Source organism: Odocoileus virginianus, chromosome 31 (assembly GCF_023699985.2).
Source record: "Odocoileus virginianus isolate 20LAN1187 ecotype Illinois chromosome 31, Ovbor_1.2, whole genome shotgun sequence".
NCBI classification, from domain to species: Eukaryota; Metazoa; Chordata; class Mammalia; order Artiodactyla; family Cervidae; genus Odocoileus; species Odocoileus virginianus.
In genome coordinates, this window is record NC_069704.1 from 926,868 (window position 1) to 945,817 (window position 18,950).

The following is an 18,950-nucleotide window of genomic DNA, read 5'->3' on the forward strand; positions in this document are numbered from 1 at the left end:
AAACAGCCAGAGTAGTAAGCATGTTTCCAAAAAAAAAATAAACTTGAAAAAAGTTTCATTGTTTCCAGTTTAGCTGCAATGTCTGCACGGGTTTAAGCTGCCTGAAGAAAGCTGCAAATGCACAGGGTCACATGGAAATGGTGTCTCCATAGCACAGAGCATCGCTCAGAACAAGCGTCCACGGCTGGCCTGTCACCCACCCGCCTGGCCCCTGGGGACATCTGTGCACTGTGCGTGTCGCATGCTCAGACGGCAAGGCAGATACAGACCCGGGTAGAGGTGAGCCAGAGGAGGGGCTCGGGGGAGCGACCGTCCGCCGCGCGCTGTGCTTACGTTATCAGGTCCTTCTTGCTCTCCTTGCACTGGGGGTACTTGGGCTTGGGGCTTGGGATGGTCACCTCCCCTGGGTACCTTCTTTCTTCGAGGGCCTCCTGGAAGGGGTCCAAGTCTTCTGGCTGCAGGCGAAACACAGCTTCAGGGCCACAGAAGACCCTGGACACATGGACTGGAGGCTGCGTTTCCCCCCCACCCCCAACTGTGTCCCAACCTTACCCTTAAAAATCACAACACACTCTCGTCCCGAGGATGCAAACCCAGTTTCGTTCAAAAAGCATCTTTGGTCTATGCGCCACTTGTCTCTCACCACTTGCTCTAAACCCCTAGTTCAGTGGGGAAATTCTAATTCCTGCAGCTGCACAGACAGGAGGGGCAGAGAAGCGGCCTGGCAGCCAAACCAACTACTCAGCGGACCTTGCTCACCGGGTTCAAGACCTGCAGCACTGAATCCAGCACTGACAGGCAGAACTTAAGCTTTACACGCAAAGACACCTGGGGCGTCTGGCAACCTTTGGTAAAGTGTTCCACACTGTGGAAGTATTCTACATGCTTTAAGTCCCAAGGCAAGGGAAGACCAACATAGATTGATGCTGTGAGTTTAAATTACTGTTGCTGCTGCTGCTGCTAAGTCGCTTCAGTCGTGTCCGACTCTGTGTGACCCCATAGACAGCAGCCCACCAGGCTCCCCCGTCCCTGGGATTCTCCAGGCAAGGACACTGGAGTGGGTTGCCATTTCCTTTTCCAGTGCATGAAAGTGAAAAGTGAAAGTGAAGTTGCTCAGTCGTGTCCTACTCTTCGCGACCCCATGGACTGCAGCCTACCAGGCTCCTCCGTCCACGTGAAAAATTACTGTTAGGCAGCATTAAAAAAATTTTTTTTTTAATAGAATATTCTCAAGCTAAGAGGGGCCCCTTGCAGTAACCTAGAAATTCCTATAGGTGGTGATGTTCAGCAAACGTGTTTCCTGAGTGCAGGGTTTCACTTGTGTGACACCTGACGAGGGCAAAGCTGCTGTCTTTTTATGGGGGCTTAATTTTAATTAAAATAAATTCAGAGACTCAACTACCATGCCTTATTTGGTAGTAACAATTCAACGTTTTAGGGAAGAAAAAGTACTTTGGAATTTAGCTTGCCACTCAGATTCTATTCTCCTGGATATTTAAATCAATTTGAAGAATAAACATAATAGGCTTCAGATGTAATGGCCTTATAAACAGGTACCTTCCCTGACAATTCCTACAAATAGCTAATGTTTCCTTTTTACCCACCTCTCTGTTTCTGTAAGATACTATGGCTTTGATGGTGGTCTCCCCATTGTGTTCAAAAAGAATTTTCATTTTTCAGGGAATAAAGGAGATGTCATAACTTTCAGAATTGAACACTGGAGAAAAAAGTCAGTCTAATAAAGAACAATTCTTTTTTCATTTATTTTCTTAGCCTAAAGAAAATTGTAACTATTTTAATGATTTGAATTTGAAAATTGTAACTACTTCAAAAATATGTTCCTGACGTAGGTGTTTTTGGTAATGTTGTAATCAACAAATATTTGGGTGACTGTACAAAAATAATTTATTCTAGGCGGCAGGGCACTCTTCTGCATATTTTGGGTGTTTTGGAGAACAGACCCTGTCCTTCCCTAGTAGCTCAGATGGTAAAGAATCCGCCTGCAATGTGGGAGACCTGGGTTTGATCCCTGAGTTGGGAAGATCCCCTGGAGAAGGGAATGGCTACCCACTCCAGTGTTCTGATCTGGAGAATCCCATGGACAGAGGAGCCGGATGGGCTACAGTCCATGGGGTTGCAAAGAGTTGGGCACGACTGAGCGACTTTCACTTCCCTGTCCCTAGCTTCAAGGAGTTAGCTAATTAACAACACAGAATTAAACATGCAAGCATTTAAGAGTCTCATTATTCCTTACTTGCAAGGAAAACCCTGCATTCTATCAATTTATCACCCAGGAAAATGAATTGGTAAGCAGTTCACACATTTTCTCAGAGAAATTGTTTGCAACAAAACACACTTGTTGGAAAATAAAATTCATCATTCAAAGGAGTCAGTGGTTTGTTTCACTCTCATCAGTGTTACTCCCAAACCTCTCGCGCATTAACCAAAAACGTCTTCTAAGCTCCAGTCAGCTAAAAGGGAAAAGACCGTTTCTGCTAAGGCGTGCACCGGGGTGTTTTCCCTCGGTGACGCCCGCTGGCGGACAGGGCGGGCGGGGGCGGGGCTCCAAGAAGGGACCTACGGTGAGCTCTTTGGACTCGTCCCCGTCCATCCTGCGGGGCTTCATCTTGGTGTAGTCCACGGGCAGGTCCCAGCAGTCCCCCTCACTCAGCTGGAAGCACCGGCTGCTCACCACTGCCTGCTGGGGGGACATGGGCTCCAGGGGCGTCAGGATCGGGCAGCATCCTTCCCGCGGCCGCTGTTTGTTCATGCTCAGGTCCAGGGTCCCGTTCTCATCCACCTCCATGTCAGGGTTCTGCGAGACAGAAGGACAGGGTGACCGAGCGCGTCTTCCCTCGGACCACAGCCCTTTCGCCAGGACAGAGGTCAAGCTGGAAACTCCTCACGGCAGTCTCACTCGCAGAAGCTCCCCAGGTGAGCAGAAGTGGTCCCCTCACCAGTTCTGCTCTCCATGCGAGGCTGTGGAACTGGCTGACAGGCGCACAGGGCATCCATCTGTCTGCTTATCTATGGACCACCTCTCAATCTCTCTTGTCGCTTACCCACGAATCTATCATCTCTCTATCACTTAACTATCATAGATCTCTATCTTTTTTCCCTAATATGTCTCTACTTTTAGAAATAAGCCTCACCAGAAGAAAAACAAGTGCCTGATTTCAATTCTATCACAGTTCAAAGACCTCTTAAGAGGTGAGAAATGGAAGTGTGTACAAATTATACATCTATATGTAAAAATGTACACAGATTTAAAATTCTCCTTTAGTTTCACTGATGCTAATACTCCCAGACTTGGAGATGAAGAAAATACAAGAATTTAGAGGGATGGAGGAGAGCAACTATAATTTACTTCCTTTTGGGGGGAGGGCGGTGGGATCAAATTGAGTCCTACCAGGTACAGACTCTGGGAATATAGTAGTGAACAAAACAAAACAAATCCTTCCACACAGAACTTACTTTCCAATACAAAACCTTATCGTACCTGATGAAGAGGATTTTCTATTTTAAGGCAGGGAAATGTGCAATCACAGTACATCATGCTTCCACAGCAGTGATTGCGGCTGACCTGCTCTAAGGGTCAGCAAATCTGCAATTTAGTCACCCAGCTTTGCAAAAGCCTAAGAGGTGCAGGGTGAGGGGTTTCTTTTCTTTTTGATGCTTTAAACAGATCAAGAATCCCTGAGAATCTTCCTCTCGAGAATGGGGAGAGAAGGAAGGGCAGATGGAGGACAGAGGAAAGAAAAATCAAAATACCTCCGACAATCCTCCATTTTTTCCCCCAAAGAGTCATACTCTCTTGAGCAATTTGATGTCAGAGCTGGCGTGAACGCCGCTGCCTACTCAGACGTCTGGCGTCTCTTTCTTCGGGATGTAACGGCAGAGGGAAGGTGCTTGGAACCAACCTCCGCCTCTGGGCTGTTACCGGGGTAAATCCCAGCGTATTATTCTGCCTGAATCCTTGTGAAAGTGCACCTCTGGCTTCCAGCTTTCAGACTAATACAGCCTTCATCATGTCGGACTGTAATTCCCTCGGTCTTAGTTAATATTTAATAAAGCGAAAACACACACACACATAATACACACAAAACCTCGAAGGGGTTATTGTCTTTTGTTTTCCTCTTGCCACAGAATTTCCTCCATGGCAGCCTGGCATTTTAGCAGCCCTGATCATGGAAATTGCATGCCCCTGACACTCCTCCAAAATCCAGGAATAAAAATATTAATAGAGAAGAAAGCATTTCCAAGACATAAAATTACTGACCTTTCTCCATTCACACAAATTACACCTATTTCTAACAACTACGGTCAGTGTGGTGCGCTCAGGAGCGTGCCCAGCGGTGCTGGGCGACGAGGCGGCCCTTTGTTCTGGAGAGGAGAGCCGCCGGCGGGGGCAGGACGCGCTCGCGCCTGGGTCCCTGGCCGCCTGGCGGCCTCTCTGGGCAGCTCCGGGCGCGGCGGGGCCGCGCGGTACCCCCTCCTGCCGGGAACCGGTCGACGAGGACCCGCCCTGGCCCTGCTCACCGTTTCGGCATCTGTGGTGTTCTGAACTAATGGAAGCTGACTGTAATTGCTTGGCTGGGAGCCCGCGGGGAAACGGGATTTTTGCCCTTTCTTTGTTCCCCAGCTCTGGGCTGGAGGTCGCAGTCCAGCCCGCCCGCGGCGGCCTCTGCCCGCGGCGCTGCACACCCTCCTCTGATTAAGGGCCGGGACGCAAGGCCCCTCGAGGTTCCTAGTGTCCATGCTGCCCTCGGGATCGCCAGGAGGGGAGCGTGGTGTGGGTCCTAAAGGGGGAAGGGCGGTGCTCCTAAATGCACAGGTGAATCTGAAAGACTGATCTGGAAAATGTGTCCCCAGGGCCGTGCGCAATCAGGCTTCCTTGGAGCAGAGCCGCGGAACGGGCGGGCTGCGCGGGCCTGCGACGGGGACCTCGGGGTCGGGGCGGCAGGGAAGGGAGGTGGGGGCGGGGGTGGGCCGAGGCCCCGCCCCGCCCGGCGCGCCCCGCCCGTACCCGCGCGGCGCACAGGTCCTGCGGCTTGGTGGACAGGTTCTGCGGCATCTCGCGGCAGCGCGTGGACAGGTTGAGGATGGCCGTGGCCGCCATGTGCGCGGCCTCCGCGTCGTGCGTGTAGTCGAAGCTGCTCCTGCTGCACGTGCTGCTGGCGCTGCTGCCGCCGCCGCAGCTCAGGTTGCTGCTGCTGCTGGGCGCGTAGGTGCTGGCGCTGCTGCCGCTGGGGCTGGCGTCCTTGCAGTACCGCTTCGCTGGGGAGACAGCGCGCGGCGGTGACTCGGGGGCCCCGCCCAGGCCCGCGGCCGCAGAAGCGCTCCCCGCGCCGCCCGCCCGCCCACACCTGTGCGTCGGTCCCCAGGGGGACAGGGCACCTGCCCACCAGCTAATTCCCCGAAAGAAGCCTGGCTTTTCCTGCTTTTTCCTTCTTTCCCGTTGTGTGGGCGGAGCCGGAAGCCCGCAGGAAGAGCACCGAGGCTCTCAAGCAGGGGGCGAGGGCAGGGGCGCCTTGGAACTGATCCCTTAAAGGCCAGCCCCGCTTCGGGCGCGGCCACCGAGGCGCGGCCCGCACCAGCCTGACCACAGCCCAAGGCTGGCTCCTGTTATGGCTGCTGGTCTACTCTCACGGGGAGACGGGGACCCTGCAGCCCACTCATCCCTCTAGAGACTGGACGGCCTGTCCCGCCCGGAGGGGCCGCAGCAGCCCTTTGGGGCGCCCTGACCTGTGCAGATGGCCCAGATGCACAGGGAAGGCTCTTGTGGGTCTGCGAGCACCTGCGCTTTGGGAAGGGCGGGCCCTGCCGCTCCGCCCTCGTGTGCATCCCAGCCACCAGCTTCCCTCCGGGATCCGTCTGAGCAACCAGCCTCCCAACCACCCACTCGTGCCCACAGGGCAAGGGTGGCTTCCGGAGCTGTTTGCACCTCCTTTAGCGCAAGGACGGGAAGGTGACCGATGGTTGACTGATTAGGATGTGCCCGGGTCATTAAAGACACAGGATGCCCTTTGCTTAGGAGTCAGCAGCTCGCCTGAGCCTGCAGGGGGGCGGGAATTACTCCGAGGGGAGCCCCGAGGGCGCCAGGAGAGCTGACTGCAAGGTCTGCAGGGTGCCACCCGCTCCAGCAACCCACCCCTTCACAGGGCACAGTTCCCTTCTGCAGGGAGCTCAGCCGTCACCCCGACAGAGGCCAAGCTGCAGGGGGAGCCCAGAGGGGGCTCCAGCCCTGCTCAAGGCTGCCTGTGTGCACGCGAGAGCCCCATCAAGATCATTCTGGCAGACAAGTCACCTCTTCTGAAAGAGGGAGGGGACGCTGCTCCCCTGTCCTCAGCATTGTCATCCTCGTGCCTGCAACCTGGTACCCTGTCCAGGTGTGGTCAGCAAGTGACCACGTGATCACAGCCAACACTGCTGGTCATCACAGCACCCCCAAGAGCGGCCCCAAAGCACCCTGTTCCGACACAAATGAAAGCACTGGCTTTCACCACTGACACCTTTAGATCTGGGACGGAAGAGTTAGTTTTCTTGACCCCAGGGACGTGACGGGGGGAGGCTCTGAGCGTGCAGCCGCCTCAGGGAAGCTGCCGGCCTTGTCGCAGCCCCGTGCCTGGGCCCGGGCTCAGTTCCACACCCTTACACCCGCCCAGTGCGAGGAACGACTTCCGTCCTGCTCATACTCGGTCAAGCCTGAGGACCAGTCCTCACACATGTGTGGGAGCCTGCCCTTCTCCTCCCCCCTCCCCCCTCCCCATGAGCACACGTGCTCGGAGCAGGGGACAGCACCGGGGCGGGGGCGTGGGTCCCCTCTGAGCACAGAGCGGGAGGCGGGGCCGCGCAGGGCGCCCCGGTGGGCTCTGTAAACAAACCAGGGCAGCGGCAGCTCGCAGCTCACAAGCCTCCCCGAAAGGACTTTCAAGTTTGTGGCTTCACATCGTTTACAATTTTGTTATAAAAACGGGAATATAAAAACTGGGGGGGAAATGAAACACCACTTAGGAGGGATTTTTTTTTCCTTCTTTCCCTAGTGAGGGTTAGACACTGGTTCAGGAAAAGAAACATGGTCCACATAAATAAGGAAAAAAGTTTTGTTTTGCAATGAGGGGATTTCAGTTTCCAAAAGAAAGTAAACAGCATACGTGTGTCTACGCAACAGACTGCACTCCCCAACTTCTGGTAAAAGGCACTGACTTTACCAAATATTTAAATCAAAAGACTCCACTTCCCCTGGATTATGCCAAGCTGATGGGCCTCGTCCAGAATTTTAGCAGCTGATGGAACTGGACAATTTATTGATCTGCCTGTCAGCTCACGTGACCCAGAAGGAAGGCGAACAGAACATTTTTTTCACAAGCATCCTTTCACCATGGGCCATCAATCATGCATTCTTTGCTCCAAATGCAAATAAGAGTCTGTGTACTTCAAGTCTCTCAGATAATGAAGCTCTTTGGTTTTAGTCATTATTTCCTATTTGTAAAATATTTACAAAGCTGTTAGTGTCAGTAATCTTTATGACCAATCACACGAACAGCCGACATTGGAAAAGCCCCTGCTACTGGGAAAGATCGAAGGCAAAAGGAGAAGAGGGGGGCAGAGGGTGAGATGGTCAGATGGCATCACTACCTCAAAGGACATGAATCTGAACAAACTTCAGGAGACAGCGAAGCCCAGGGTAGCCTGGCGTGCCGCAGTCCACGGGTCGCAAAGACTCGGCTATGACTTAGCAACTGAACCACAGCACGCTCAGAGCGTCTGGGGCTCACTGCGTGGACACCAGGGGGCGCCACAGAGCAGGGGCAACTCTCTGCCTCGCTCCCAGCCCTGGGACAGCCCCCCTTCCACATTAACCAAGTCAAAACTTCCTTTTTCTTTTGACAAAGCTATTTTTCAATCAAAGCTTTCCCCAATCAACCCGCAAACAAATGCATTCATGTTCCTCAGATGCCAGCACATCCCTGAACTTAGGAGACAGAACAGCTTCTACTCCAGAGAGAGGCCGTCTCATTTACAACGTCAGAAGTCCACCTGATCTTACCCCGTGCTGAGAAATATCTCAAGTGCCCTGCCCTCTCGTGCAGGAAAAGGAAAAACAGGCTGGGGTTTACAGTGATTACAGATGATGAATTAGAAAAACAACCAGCCACCTTCCAATTCAGTCTATCTGCCTGAAAGACTGTTTCGACGTGGGTGCGTCGCCCTTCTGAACTATTGTTTTCTGTAGGGAGTGGATCACTGTGGCCTTCCGATCTGAATTTCTGTGAAAAGCAGGCAAGATGGAACACAGACGGGAGATATGCTTCCTGAGGATCCGCCCTCTGGTTGGGCCTGCGCCCCCGTCAGGTCTGGGTGGACTCAGGGGTCTGCACCCCCCTAATTCGTAGCCCTGACTCCCAGACGTCATGTGGGTTCCTGGCTGTGCTTTCCCGTGAGCAAGCCGAGCCTCGGATGCAGAGTCCTCAGGGGAACAGCGGCGCCTCCCGAAGGCAGTTTGCTCAGGCGGTTTAGGGTTTATCGCGTCTAAACCAGGGCTGGATTCTCGGCGGTCCCCCAGCTGCTCGCTCTCTCTGGGACGTCTAAACCAGGGCTGGATTCTCGGCGGTCTCCCAGCTGCTCGCTCTCTCTGGGACGTCTAAACCAGGGCTGGATTCTCGGCGGTCCCCCACCTGCTCGCTCTCTCTGGGACGTCTAAACCAGGGCTGGATTCTCGGCGGTCCCCCAGCTGCTCACTCTCTCTGGGTGTCATCTGCCCGGCTCCTGTCTGCCCAGGCTGCACCCGCCATGGGTGGAGGGGGCGGTTTCGGGTCTCAGGAGATGGGACGTGGGACCCAGAGCTGCAGGGGGAGGCCTGGACCTCTCCGTGTGCAGGAGCAGGTCTGAGGAGGCTGGGGGCAGGCTGCTGAGTCCAGGCACAATCTGTCTTGGGATATGACTGGGGAAGAAGCTTCCGGAGGCGGAAGTGACTGTGGGGGGCGGGAGAATAGGGAGGCAGGTCTTCCAAGAAGAGGCTGACCTAGGGGTGGGGGTGGAGGCAGGGAGGCCTGGCCCAGAGGATGGGCCTGGAGGCACAGGAGGGCTCGCCCACGGGACCCTCCCTACGCCAGTGATGAGGCCTAGGCCGGGGAGGGCAGGCGATGGGGAGGTGGGCGGATCAGAGACAAGGCTTTTGAAGAGTAGCTGTTGTTCAGCTGCGAGCTGCGTCTGACTCTTTGCCGCCCCGTGGCCTGCAGCACACTAGGCTCCTCTGTCCTTCTCCATCTCCCTGACTTTCCTCAAACTCATGTCCACTGAGTCGGTGATGCCATCCAACCATCCCATCCTCTGTCGTTCCCTTCTCCTCCCGCCTTCAATCTTTCCCAGCATCAAGGTCTTTTCCAATGAGCTGGCTGTTCACATCAGGTGGCCAAAGTATTGGAGCTTCAGCTTCAGCATCAGTTCGTCCAGTGAAAATTCAGAGTTAATTTCCTGAACAGACAGTGGTTTAAGGATGGGCAGGAGAATGTGGAAGTTGGGAATAACCCAGAGGAAGGCTCACGAGAGGGGCCTACGTGGGGCTGAGAGCATAGGGTTTTAACAAAGCCTGAGGGTGGTGATAAACTGCCCAGAGCGGGATGGCTTAGACCCGGTCGGAAACTTTTTCTGCGAAGGGCCTGGCAGTGGTGGAGGCTTGGTGGTCACGAGGCCTCTGATGGCACCGCACGTCGGGCTGTTGTCCTGGGAAATAGCCGCCGTCCACACGGATGAGGAAAACTGCTTCTGAACAGTGAAATTTGAATTCTTCTTTTGTTTTTTCCCCATCTATTTTACAGTGGAAATGCCATTCTTAGCTCACCATAAACAGGCCTCAGGGGGAGGCAGGGAGACCCCGGCTAGGGGCAGGGCTCCCTCCTGTATCACTCCTGCTTGGGGATCGGTGTGCTTTGCCCCGAGGCAGACGACACAAAGTCCTCTCCTCACCACCTCTTGGTCGTCCTGTCCCTTCTCTCCTGCGTCTCAAGTCCTGGCCTTGCTGGCAGCTTCCACTCACTCATGCACTTCCTGCCTTCTGGTAATTTCCACTCACGATCAAGTTTAAAATTCACCACTTTGGTAAAACTCATGCTAATTCCTTCAGGCAGCATGGACACCTTGCTTCACTGTGCCTGGGTGTGTTTCACTGTCTTCTATAACCCACAGTATCTTCCTTGAAGCTTGTTATAAAGAAGAGGAAGAAAATAGATGGATGAATGATGGGTAGATAGGTGGGCCCATGGATGGATGCACGGATAGGCAGATGGATGGATGGAGACATGAATGGATAGATGTATGGTGGACAGATAGGTGGGCCCATGGATGGATGGATGGAGAGAGAGGGGGGTAGACAGACTGGTAGATGAGACACACAGCTACTCCTGAGTGTCTGGAAGAACGCGGGTGAATAAATCGATGTTTGTTGACTGTTCTTGGCCATGGCTGGTGGAATGTGAGGGACGACCCCAGAGCCTGGGATAAGAGTCCTGCTTTTCCAGCCTCCGTGCACCCCAGGCCCTGACCCCCACACCCAGACGTTATGCTCCCCTCCCCCCGGAGGCTCATTCTGGTCTCTGGGGGCAGTGGCCCAGCCCATAGTGCACCTGGAGCAAGTCTTGCAGACAGCCCTCTTAAGGCAACTGCAGACGCCGGTCATGCCATGAAGGCTGCCTTTCCCTTTCCCTCAGTTTCTAGAAGACTTGGCGCTGAAGTGTCTCTTCTGTGTTCTTTTAATTTGGGGACCAGCTGAAGAGCAGGGCAACAGCAGGTCTTTTCTGGGGGGCGAATGGCACCAGCATGTGTAGGTTCCCCTCGTAGCCTTGCTGGCTGAGCTGCACCTAGTCAGCCAGCAGGCTGGAACAGTCACTCCCTCTGCTTTCAAGGAGACCACCACGCGGGAGGATTCATGTGTCTGTCCCCACTCAGCTCAGCTGAGAAAGGGCATGCTGACCCTGGTCGCGACTTCACCAGATCCAACCAGAACAACGCGACGGAAAGGACAGGAAACAGGTCTCGCAGAACAACAGCAACAGGCTGTGTGCAGGAGTGGCCACCAGACCCTATAAAACGTCAGTGAACTGGGGACCCTACAAGCACAGACCTTAATTGTGTGGTCTGAAGAATTCAAGTTCTTCAGATCCCTCATTTGCATCAAATGAATGAAGTCATAACAAAGCCTGAAATTAGCAAATTATTACTACAAAACCCTCAATTATTATGTTATACCCTAAGCCACTCCCTTTTCTCCGCTTCCATCTTTGTTCCTATGTATTTAGAATTGATACACACAAGGGTATTCAATCTGAGATACATCAAAGAAATATTATATTTCATTCACCATGCAAATTAATTGCTATTAACGTGAAGAATGACTAAAATAATGTAGAATAATGTGTGCAACTCATATGGAATTGTGAAAAGGTTTTGGAACTACCCAAGCATTCAGTTTCAATGGATTTTTTGGTGTGCAGTGAGTTTAATTAAATATCTTTTTCAGAGAGCTGCTCTGAAATCTTCCAAACCCTCTCTTCTGGCCCCTGCTGAAGAATGCCAAGATTAGACTCCTAAATCACCCAGTGTACACAACCCACGTCCCTGTCGGTAACATCTGCCAACTAAGTCCATATATCCTAGAACTGAAGATAGAAACGTGGTTAGATAGATACGGAAAGTCACGGAACGCAGTCTCCCCTCCGTGCTTCAATTACTTACCAAATTAGCTCTTGTGATGACACGGGAACTAGCCTGTTCAGAGTTTGCACTCCTTTTTGTGGGTTCAGATATGCACGAGTGAAAATAAGCGATCTTTCCCCGTGAAGCGTACGTTTACCTATTTCATGGGCTCCACGAGCGAGGCCAGTGACAGAGTCACAAAGCGGGGACAGGACGCTCCCCAGGCCCCACCCTGGGGTCTGAACCTGCTGGAAGAAGGCTGGTGGGGCCCGCAGAAGCTGCATGTTAGATTCACTGGTGACTTTTTAAAAATGCTGCCCACCGGGACCACCTCTGGGGAGTCAGATTCAACTGGTCTGGGGTGCAGCCATAGACATCAGAATTAAAACATCTCCCCAATGAATGCACCATGCATCCTGACTTGAGAACAGGCAGGGAGCACAGAACTCTCAGAAGGACCAGGAACTCCGGGCAGATACCCCGGCTCAGTTTTGTCTGTATCGGGGCATCTATCAGAGGAAGCTGGTGGAGATGAGGACACGTCTCAGCAGCGCCGTGGAGCAGACAAGCCCACAGCTGTCTGTCTCCACTGCCTGCTGGCGCCTGGATGATGCTCTGCCCTGGGGATGATGGGGAAGGGGTCTCCCTCCCTCCATGCCCCCCTCCCTCTCCCAGGACCTGCTCGCCCACACCTGCGGGTACCTGGGGCCGCAGGAAACCCGCCTAGGCTGCGGGCGTGCTTTCCTTGGTGCCCAGCGAGCGACCCCATGCTCGGTCGGTTTGTAGGCAATGGATATGCACAACAACAACATTATCAACGGCAAGCGTGACGCTCATGTAGAAGAGGGTGCACCTCCTACCATCGAATCCTTTGGGGGATATGTCCCTGGTTTGCACCTTGGGAGCTATGGCCCGCTTGCCGTAAGTCTGGCTGTCGTATGTGCTGTAGTCAAACGACGTCTTGGAGTATTTCTCCAGCTCTTTGGCCAAGTTGGAGCGAGGCGTGGTGGTGGGCACGTTGTTTCTGTAGCCGTAGTGTGGGATCTCCAGCTGCTTTACAAAGCACATGGGCCTGGGAGCAGAGAGAGAGAACGGACAGCTTGCTTCCTCACGGCCACGCACGAGACGCGGTTCATCTTAAAACGAGAACATCTTGTTTCTTAGCTGCGTTAAGGAACCGGAATCTTGCACTAAAATCCCAATTCTGTTTTCTTGAGGAAAGGCCAAGCATGCTGTAATGATACAACATCAAATCGGCTTCTGCCAAGATGTGGACTTTTTGGAAATAAAAAGGACACAAAATAAAATACTTAACTTTTTGCCCTGTTTTTTTTTTCTTTTCAGAGTCTAAGAAAGTGTAGAGAAGATAATGCGAAGTGCATGTGGGAAGGGACCTCAGATCCCCGTGTCTCCTTTTGTAGGGCTTTCAGACAGTGCTGCAGTGCCACGCACAGTGAATCGAGAGAAGCTCCCTTAACAAACTATGAGGAAGTGAGAGAGATACTCTCAAGGACGTGGATGGAGAAGATGCTGCGCAGACATGTATTCAGCTGGACAATACAATGGAACACGTCTTGATGCGCTCTGACAAATATTAACGTGCACTTTCAAGGTTGGCACCTAGCAGTCATTCATCTTTCTACACCATGGAATAAAATGTCTAAATAGAAGAACTCTCAGTTATATATTCACGAATGTTCTATCTTGTGTTTCGTGTGTCCATCTATCTCAAAAGACTTTTTAGGCTTTTTTTAAAAAATAATTTTAGATTTGCAGGAAATTGGTGCAGAGAATTCCCTCAGACTTTCTGCCCCAAGCTTCTCTGTATGTTAACAAGTTTATCTATCAAATCACCAACACATTTACCTTGATGTCATTAATTTACCTTATTTACTTCTCAAATCACCAAAAAGCTGTAACAATTAGTTAAATGTCTATTATTTGGGGCATTTTAGCGGCAGCGGGGTGGGTCATAAATAAAGGAAAGCCTAGGCCTTGCCTTCAAATGTCACCTGGACTGTGATCTTGTTTTAGGAGCCCAAGGGCTCTCAGAGTCCTGGGGAACGGAGGACCCCTCGGGGCCGTGAAAGTCCATTCAGTTTTAAGGGAGAAGGTGGTGTTTGTCAAGGTTGAGATCTGGGACGGGGCAGGAAAGACACAAGGAACATTGAACGATAAGGAGCAAGAAAGCCCAGTGCATCTCTGGGGGCAGCAGGAGGTGGGGTGGGTGGGCCCAGGCTGGGACTGTCCACTCCTCCAGGACAGAGGACATGGGCCTGGAAGGCAGGACCCTTAGGTCCCGAGGAGGTGGGACTAGCTCTGAGGGCGGGTGGCTGGAGCAGAGGCATCGAGGAGGGACATTTGGTGACAAAACGGAGCAGGTGCTGGGGGCCTGAGACAGGGGTGGGGGGCGTTGGGCAGGACTGCAGCCCTCACCTAAGTCTCAAGGACCTGTTAGAACCCCCGCCTGAAGACTCTAAAAAGCATAAGTAGCTGAACGATCGTAGGTTGAAATTCTCTTCCTTCCTCCTGTCTTCTCGTTCCCCCGCCGCCCCAAACGAGCGACCCCTGAGACATTCGAGGAACGTGAAGTGACGTGGACGGCCCAGGTCCTCCAGACCCGCTCACAGCCGGGGCAACAGCGCCGAGTTGCACCCTTGGGGGTGCAGAGCTGAGCCCAGCCTGGCCGGCCCAGTGCCTCCCGCACCATGGAGGGGGCTTCTGCCCCCAGGCCTGTCCCCATTCTGCCTCTTCACTCCTAGCCCAAGGCGGGGGAAGGCCACCACTGCAGAAGGGCCGGCCCAGGGCCTTCGGCTTCACTGTCATTTGATGTGGCTTCCCGTCACACTACGTGGAGAAAGGGGCCCGGGCTCGGCGTCCCAAAGGAGGCCTCTCTCTGAGCGAGGCGATGTCTGCCACTTCGATGTGTCTCATCCGTGCCCAGGGGCCAGCGAGTGCCTCAGTGAAAGGCAAGCTTGGAGCTGAGCCCAGGATGGGGGGTGGGAGGTGGGCATGGGATCTGTCCAGCCCTGGGGGGGCCTGTGCAAGGGGAGGGGCCTCAACAGAAGCCCTCCGCCTCAATCTCTCCCTCTGCTCAAGCTCTCCTTGGATTAATCACTCCTCCCCAAACGCGCACTGCCGCGGGGGCCGTCACACTGAACAGTTCTCGGGGAGGGACGCCTTTCTGTGGCCGCACCTGTAAGCGGGGCGAGTCACGGGCACGTGGGGACAAGTGACGTGGGCAGTGACCTCGAGGAGAAAGGCCTAGACGGGAGCACCCCAGAATTTACTGCGCTTCCTCTCTAAATGGGAGGATCATGGAAGGTTTTTATTTTCTTATTTCTGTCCAGTGAAGCATTTCTCATTTTCTGTAAAGATTTTAACTTTTCTATTGAGAGATAAACAGGAGTTTAATGACTATGGTAAAATCCTTCCAGGAAATTGGGAAGTAATACATGACAAAACCAGGGAGGTGTTCGTATCGTTTGCTTAGTGATTTTTTCCAGGTGATTTATCCCAAAGAAATGATTTAACAGAAGCAAAATTGCATGCGTGTGTGTATGTGTGTGTATCGTGTGTGAGTGTGTCTCTGTCAGGGTAGGTGGGTGTGCATCTTTCTCTGTGCATGCAGGTGTGTGTAGGTGGGTGTGCATGTCTGTGCACGTGTGTGTGTCTGTGCAAATGTGTGTGTGTGCAGGCGTCTGTGCATGTACGCACGTGAGTGTGTTTCTGTGTGTCGTGTGTGGTATGAATGTGCGTGTATGTGTGCACAAGTGTGTGTGTGTTTCTGTGTGTCGTGTGTGGTATGAGTGCACGTGTGTGTGTGCAGGCGTCTCTGTGCATGTACGCACGTGTGAGTGTGTGTGTGTGTGCGCGACTGTGTTTCTGTGTGTGTCGTGTGTGGTATGAGTGCATGTGTGTGTGTGCAGGCGTCTCTGTGCATGTACGCACGTGTGAGTGTGTGTGTGTGCGCGCGAGTGTGTTTCTGTGTGTGTCGTGTGTGGTATGAGTGTGCGTGTATGTGTGCACAAGTGTGTGTGTGTGTTTCTGTGTGTCGTGTGTGGTATGAGTGCACGTGTGTATGTGCACAAGCGTGTGTGTGCGTGTGTGTGTGCAGGCGTCTGTGCATGTACACACGTGTGAGTGTGTTTCTGTGTGTCGTGTGTGGTATGAGTGTGCATGTATGTGTGCACAAGTGTGTGTGTGTGTTTCTGTGTGTCGTGTGTGGTATGAGTGCACGTGTGTGTGTGCACGAGCGTGCATGTGTGTGTGTGCGCGAGTGTGTTTCTGTGTGTGTCGTGTGTGGTATGAGTGCACTGTGTGTGTGCACAAGCGTGTGTGCGTGTGTGTATGTGCAGGCATCTCTGTGCATGTACGCACGTGTGTGTGTGTGTGCTTCCTGCCTGCCCTTCCAGAGCCAGCTTGGACTCGTGCGAAGTGCTAGGCTAGAGGTGCCTCCAGCACAGGTGTCCCGCGCCGTGGGCACCAGCAGCTGTGGGGATCACGGCACGATGCTCACAAGGACACGGAGGCTGCTGCTGTGACCCCGACCAGACATGGAGGTCGAGCAGCTCGCACATGGATGAGGGCTTGAAGGGACCAGGCGGAAATGAGTGTTGAGGGAAACGAGGGCTTCCTGCTCACTGCCCCCCGAGGAACCGTCCTAAACGTCGCAGTGGAGGGCACCAGGTGACCTTTGCCCCCCACCCGGTCTTCACTGCCAGTGACTGAGTGGCCTCAGGTAAGTCCTCTGCCCCCTGCCCCCCGGTTTCCTCACCGACTGAGCGGGCATGACGACACGGGTGGCATCGTCCCGCCCAGCTCCTGGGGCATCTGAGGACAGGGCTTCTCTGCGCTGGACGTGGGCACCCTTGGAACACAAAGGCTGGAGCGGGGGTGCTGCCCGCTCCCCCAAATTAAGATGCAGTGACTTGGGGCAGCTGTGAATTCTCCAACTGCCTTTTTGGCCAGAACCCAGAGCATCAGGGCCAGAGGAGAGCCAGCGATGGCTCCCTCTGCACTCCCAGGGCTCAGGGAGACCCAGGGAAGATGGGTGAGCCGGGGGTGGGGGTTGTGGCCACAGTGAGATCTCCTAACTGAACCAGCTCCCCCGCGCTGCCCCTAAGCATGGCCACCCCTCGGGGGTGTCCGGGAACCTGTCCCATGGGGTGGGCTGTGCACGGGTCCCGACGGCATGTCTGGTACCTGAGCACTCGGTCGGAGGCCTGGCTGGACTTGGACACGTCACAGCTCTGGTGCTTTTCCTGGGCCTTTGCCAGTTTCTCTGCTGCAGCAATAGGGCATCCGGAAAGGCTGCAAAGACAGGGGGTCTAAGAGTCTTCCATAGTGCCCCCTCATTGGCCCCATCGCCTCCTCCCGCCCTCCCTCGGGCAGCATCAGGCTCCCGAACCTCAGGGATGGAGTGAACCCGGAAGGGGCTTGGCATGTCTGCCTCCCACCTCCAGCAGACATGCTGATGGCCGTGTCACGTGAGCGAACGCACGGCCCCTTTCAAGGATGACAAAACAGAGGCAGAATCATTCAAGGGACACAGAACCTTAGATGCGGCGTCCGCTCCGGGATGCTCGCTGGGGAATTTACCACTGGGTAGGATGGGTTTCTGAAAACCCCGAGTGCAGGGCTCTCTGGCCTCAGCACGGTGGACACAGGCTGACCAGCCTGGCTGTGTGCTCCCCAGAAAGAGACCCAGAAGGGGGAGGAAGGCAGAATGATCTCGAGGCTCCTGTAAAATGTTTTCTGAACCTAAATATTTACAGGAAGAGACAGCAGTGTGCTCTTCTGTGTTTGAGCTGGTTTTTTGTGAAACCCTGGTGTCTGCGTGTGCATCTCCGGTCAGAGAGCAGAGGCTCCGTCCACAAACACAGAGTCTGGAATCGGTGTGATTTTGCAGTGGATTTACAGAGGAGCTGATGCTGTGGGCCCCGTAATCAGAGATCAGGGGGCTGATCCAGCCATCACATCACAGTCCTCCAGAGGACGCCCGGGAACGTCTTCGAGGGGTACAAGTTTGTGACCTCATTCATTATAAATTTAGCACAAGTAGCCAAGTTTACCAGACAAGCAACAATGAAAATGAAACTTATAACAGCTTCCTCCACTTAGATACAACTTTATGCCACTTCGTGAAGCTGAAAGGATAGGCAGCACAAAAACAATTTGACAGAATCACTCTCCGGCTTTTGGATAAAAAGGACCTGACGGGAACTGAATACCAGAAGTCACCCAGCAGAAGCCGGGACAGGCGTGAGAGGATGGGGCTTGTCCCGAGACGGGAACTGAATACCAGAAGTCACCCAGCAGAAGCCGGGACAGGCGTGAGAGGATGGGGCTTGTCCCGAGACGGGAACTGAATACCAGAAGTTACCCAGCAGAAGCCGGGACAGGCGTGAGAGGATGGGGCTTGTCCCGAGCAGAGTGCGGTCTGCAGCTGCAGCCCAGGAAGCCCTGTCTCCTCGGCCCCCGCTCCCGGCCTGTCCCCTCACCAGCATCTTTGCACACCTGCTGGCAGCCGGTGACACCCACACGGGTGACCGGGGTGTTGGCAGGGGTCACGGGGTGGCCGAGTGAGGCCGCACTGTGCTCGGTCTGGGGTCTCTAGCTGCCATCCCGTCTGATGAGGACAGGGGGGGACCTCCCGACCCCCGGAAGCTAAGGGAGCAGTTCCTGCCTTCCTTGGAGTCGCTGCAGATGGTTATGGCTCCATCCAGGGTCTGACCTCAAGGAGCACACCTCCCGGGGGACTGTCGCTCCATCACGAGCTGGTGAGATGCCTGCAGACTCAGGGTCTAAGCCCCGAGCTCTGCCGGGCGCCCCAGGCCGGCTCAGCTCCCCCCTCCTGAAGGCAGGGCCCAGGCCCCCGTCCCGCGGGGCTGTGCCCCCTCCCGAGGGCACGGGGCGGGGCTGCCGGGGACCGGCTCCCCTGCAGCGAGAACGCAGGAGCTCTGCTTACCTTCTGTGCGAGTTCCTGTTGCTATTTACATGCCCTCGCCCCGTGCAGCCTGGAGTAGGACACTTGAGAACATTCTCATGCATGGCAAGAACTTGACAAGGAGAGGCAGAGAAAACAGCCCAGCGTTAAAACACAGAACGGTCCCAGGACAAGAATATGCAGTCGTTTCAACAAAGGCTGGGTTAGTTTACGACAGACAGTCCTACACACGTCTGAGATGGACATGGGCGGGGAGACACAGGTAGGAAGAAGGGGAGGCGATCTCCACCTGACTCTGACCGGCATG

At 54.1% G+C, this 18,950-nt stretch overlaps 1 protein-coding gene across 20 annotated transcripts in view; it reads right to left on the bottom strand.

Annotated features, from left to right (window-relative positions):
• MYT1L (myelin transcription factor 1 like) overlaps positions 1-18,950 on the bottom strand; it is a 400,361-nt gene that overhangs the window by 66,839 nt on the left and 314,572 nt on the right. For 19 of the 20 annotated variants that reach the window (XM_070459146.1, XM_070459143.1, XM_070459144.1 and 16 more), the window contains 6 exons: positions 18,665-18,755; positions 16,900-17,007; positions 12,555-12,766; positions 5,027-5,277; positions 2,582-2,815; positions 334-455 (listed from right to left, as the gene is read on the bottom strand). In XM_070459146.1, coding sequence (XP_070315247.1) covers positions 334-455; positions 2,582-2,815; positions 5,027-5,277; positions 12,555-12,766; positions 16,900-17,007; positions 18,665-18,755 — 1,018 coding nt within the window. The remainder of the gene's footprint in view (positions 1-333; positions 456-2,581; positions 2,816-5,026; positions 5,278-12,554; positions 12,767-16,899; positions 17,008-18,664; positions 18,756-18,950) is intronic. The other variant, XM_070459155.1, reaches the window with a different exon arrangement.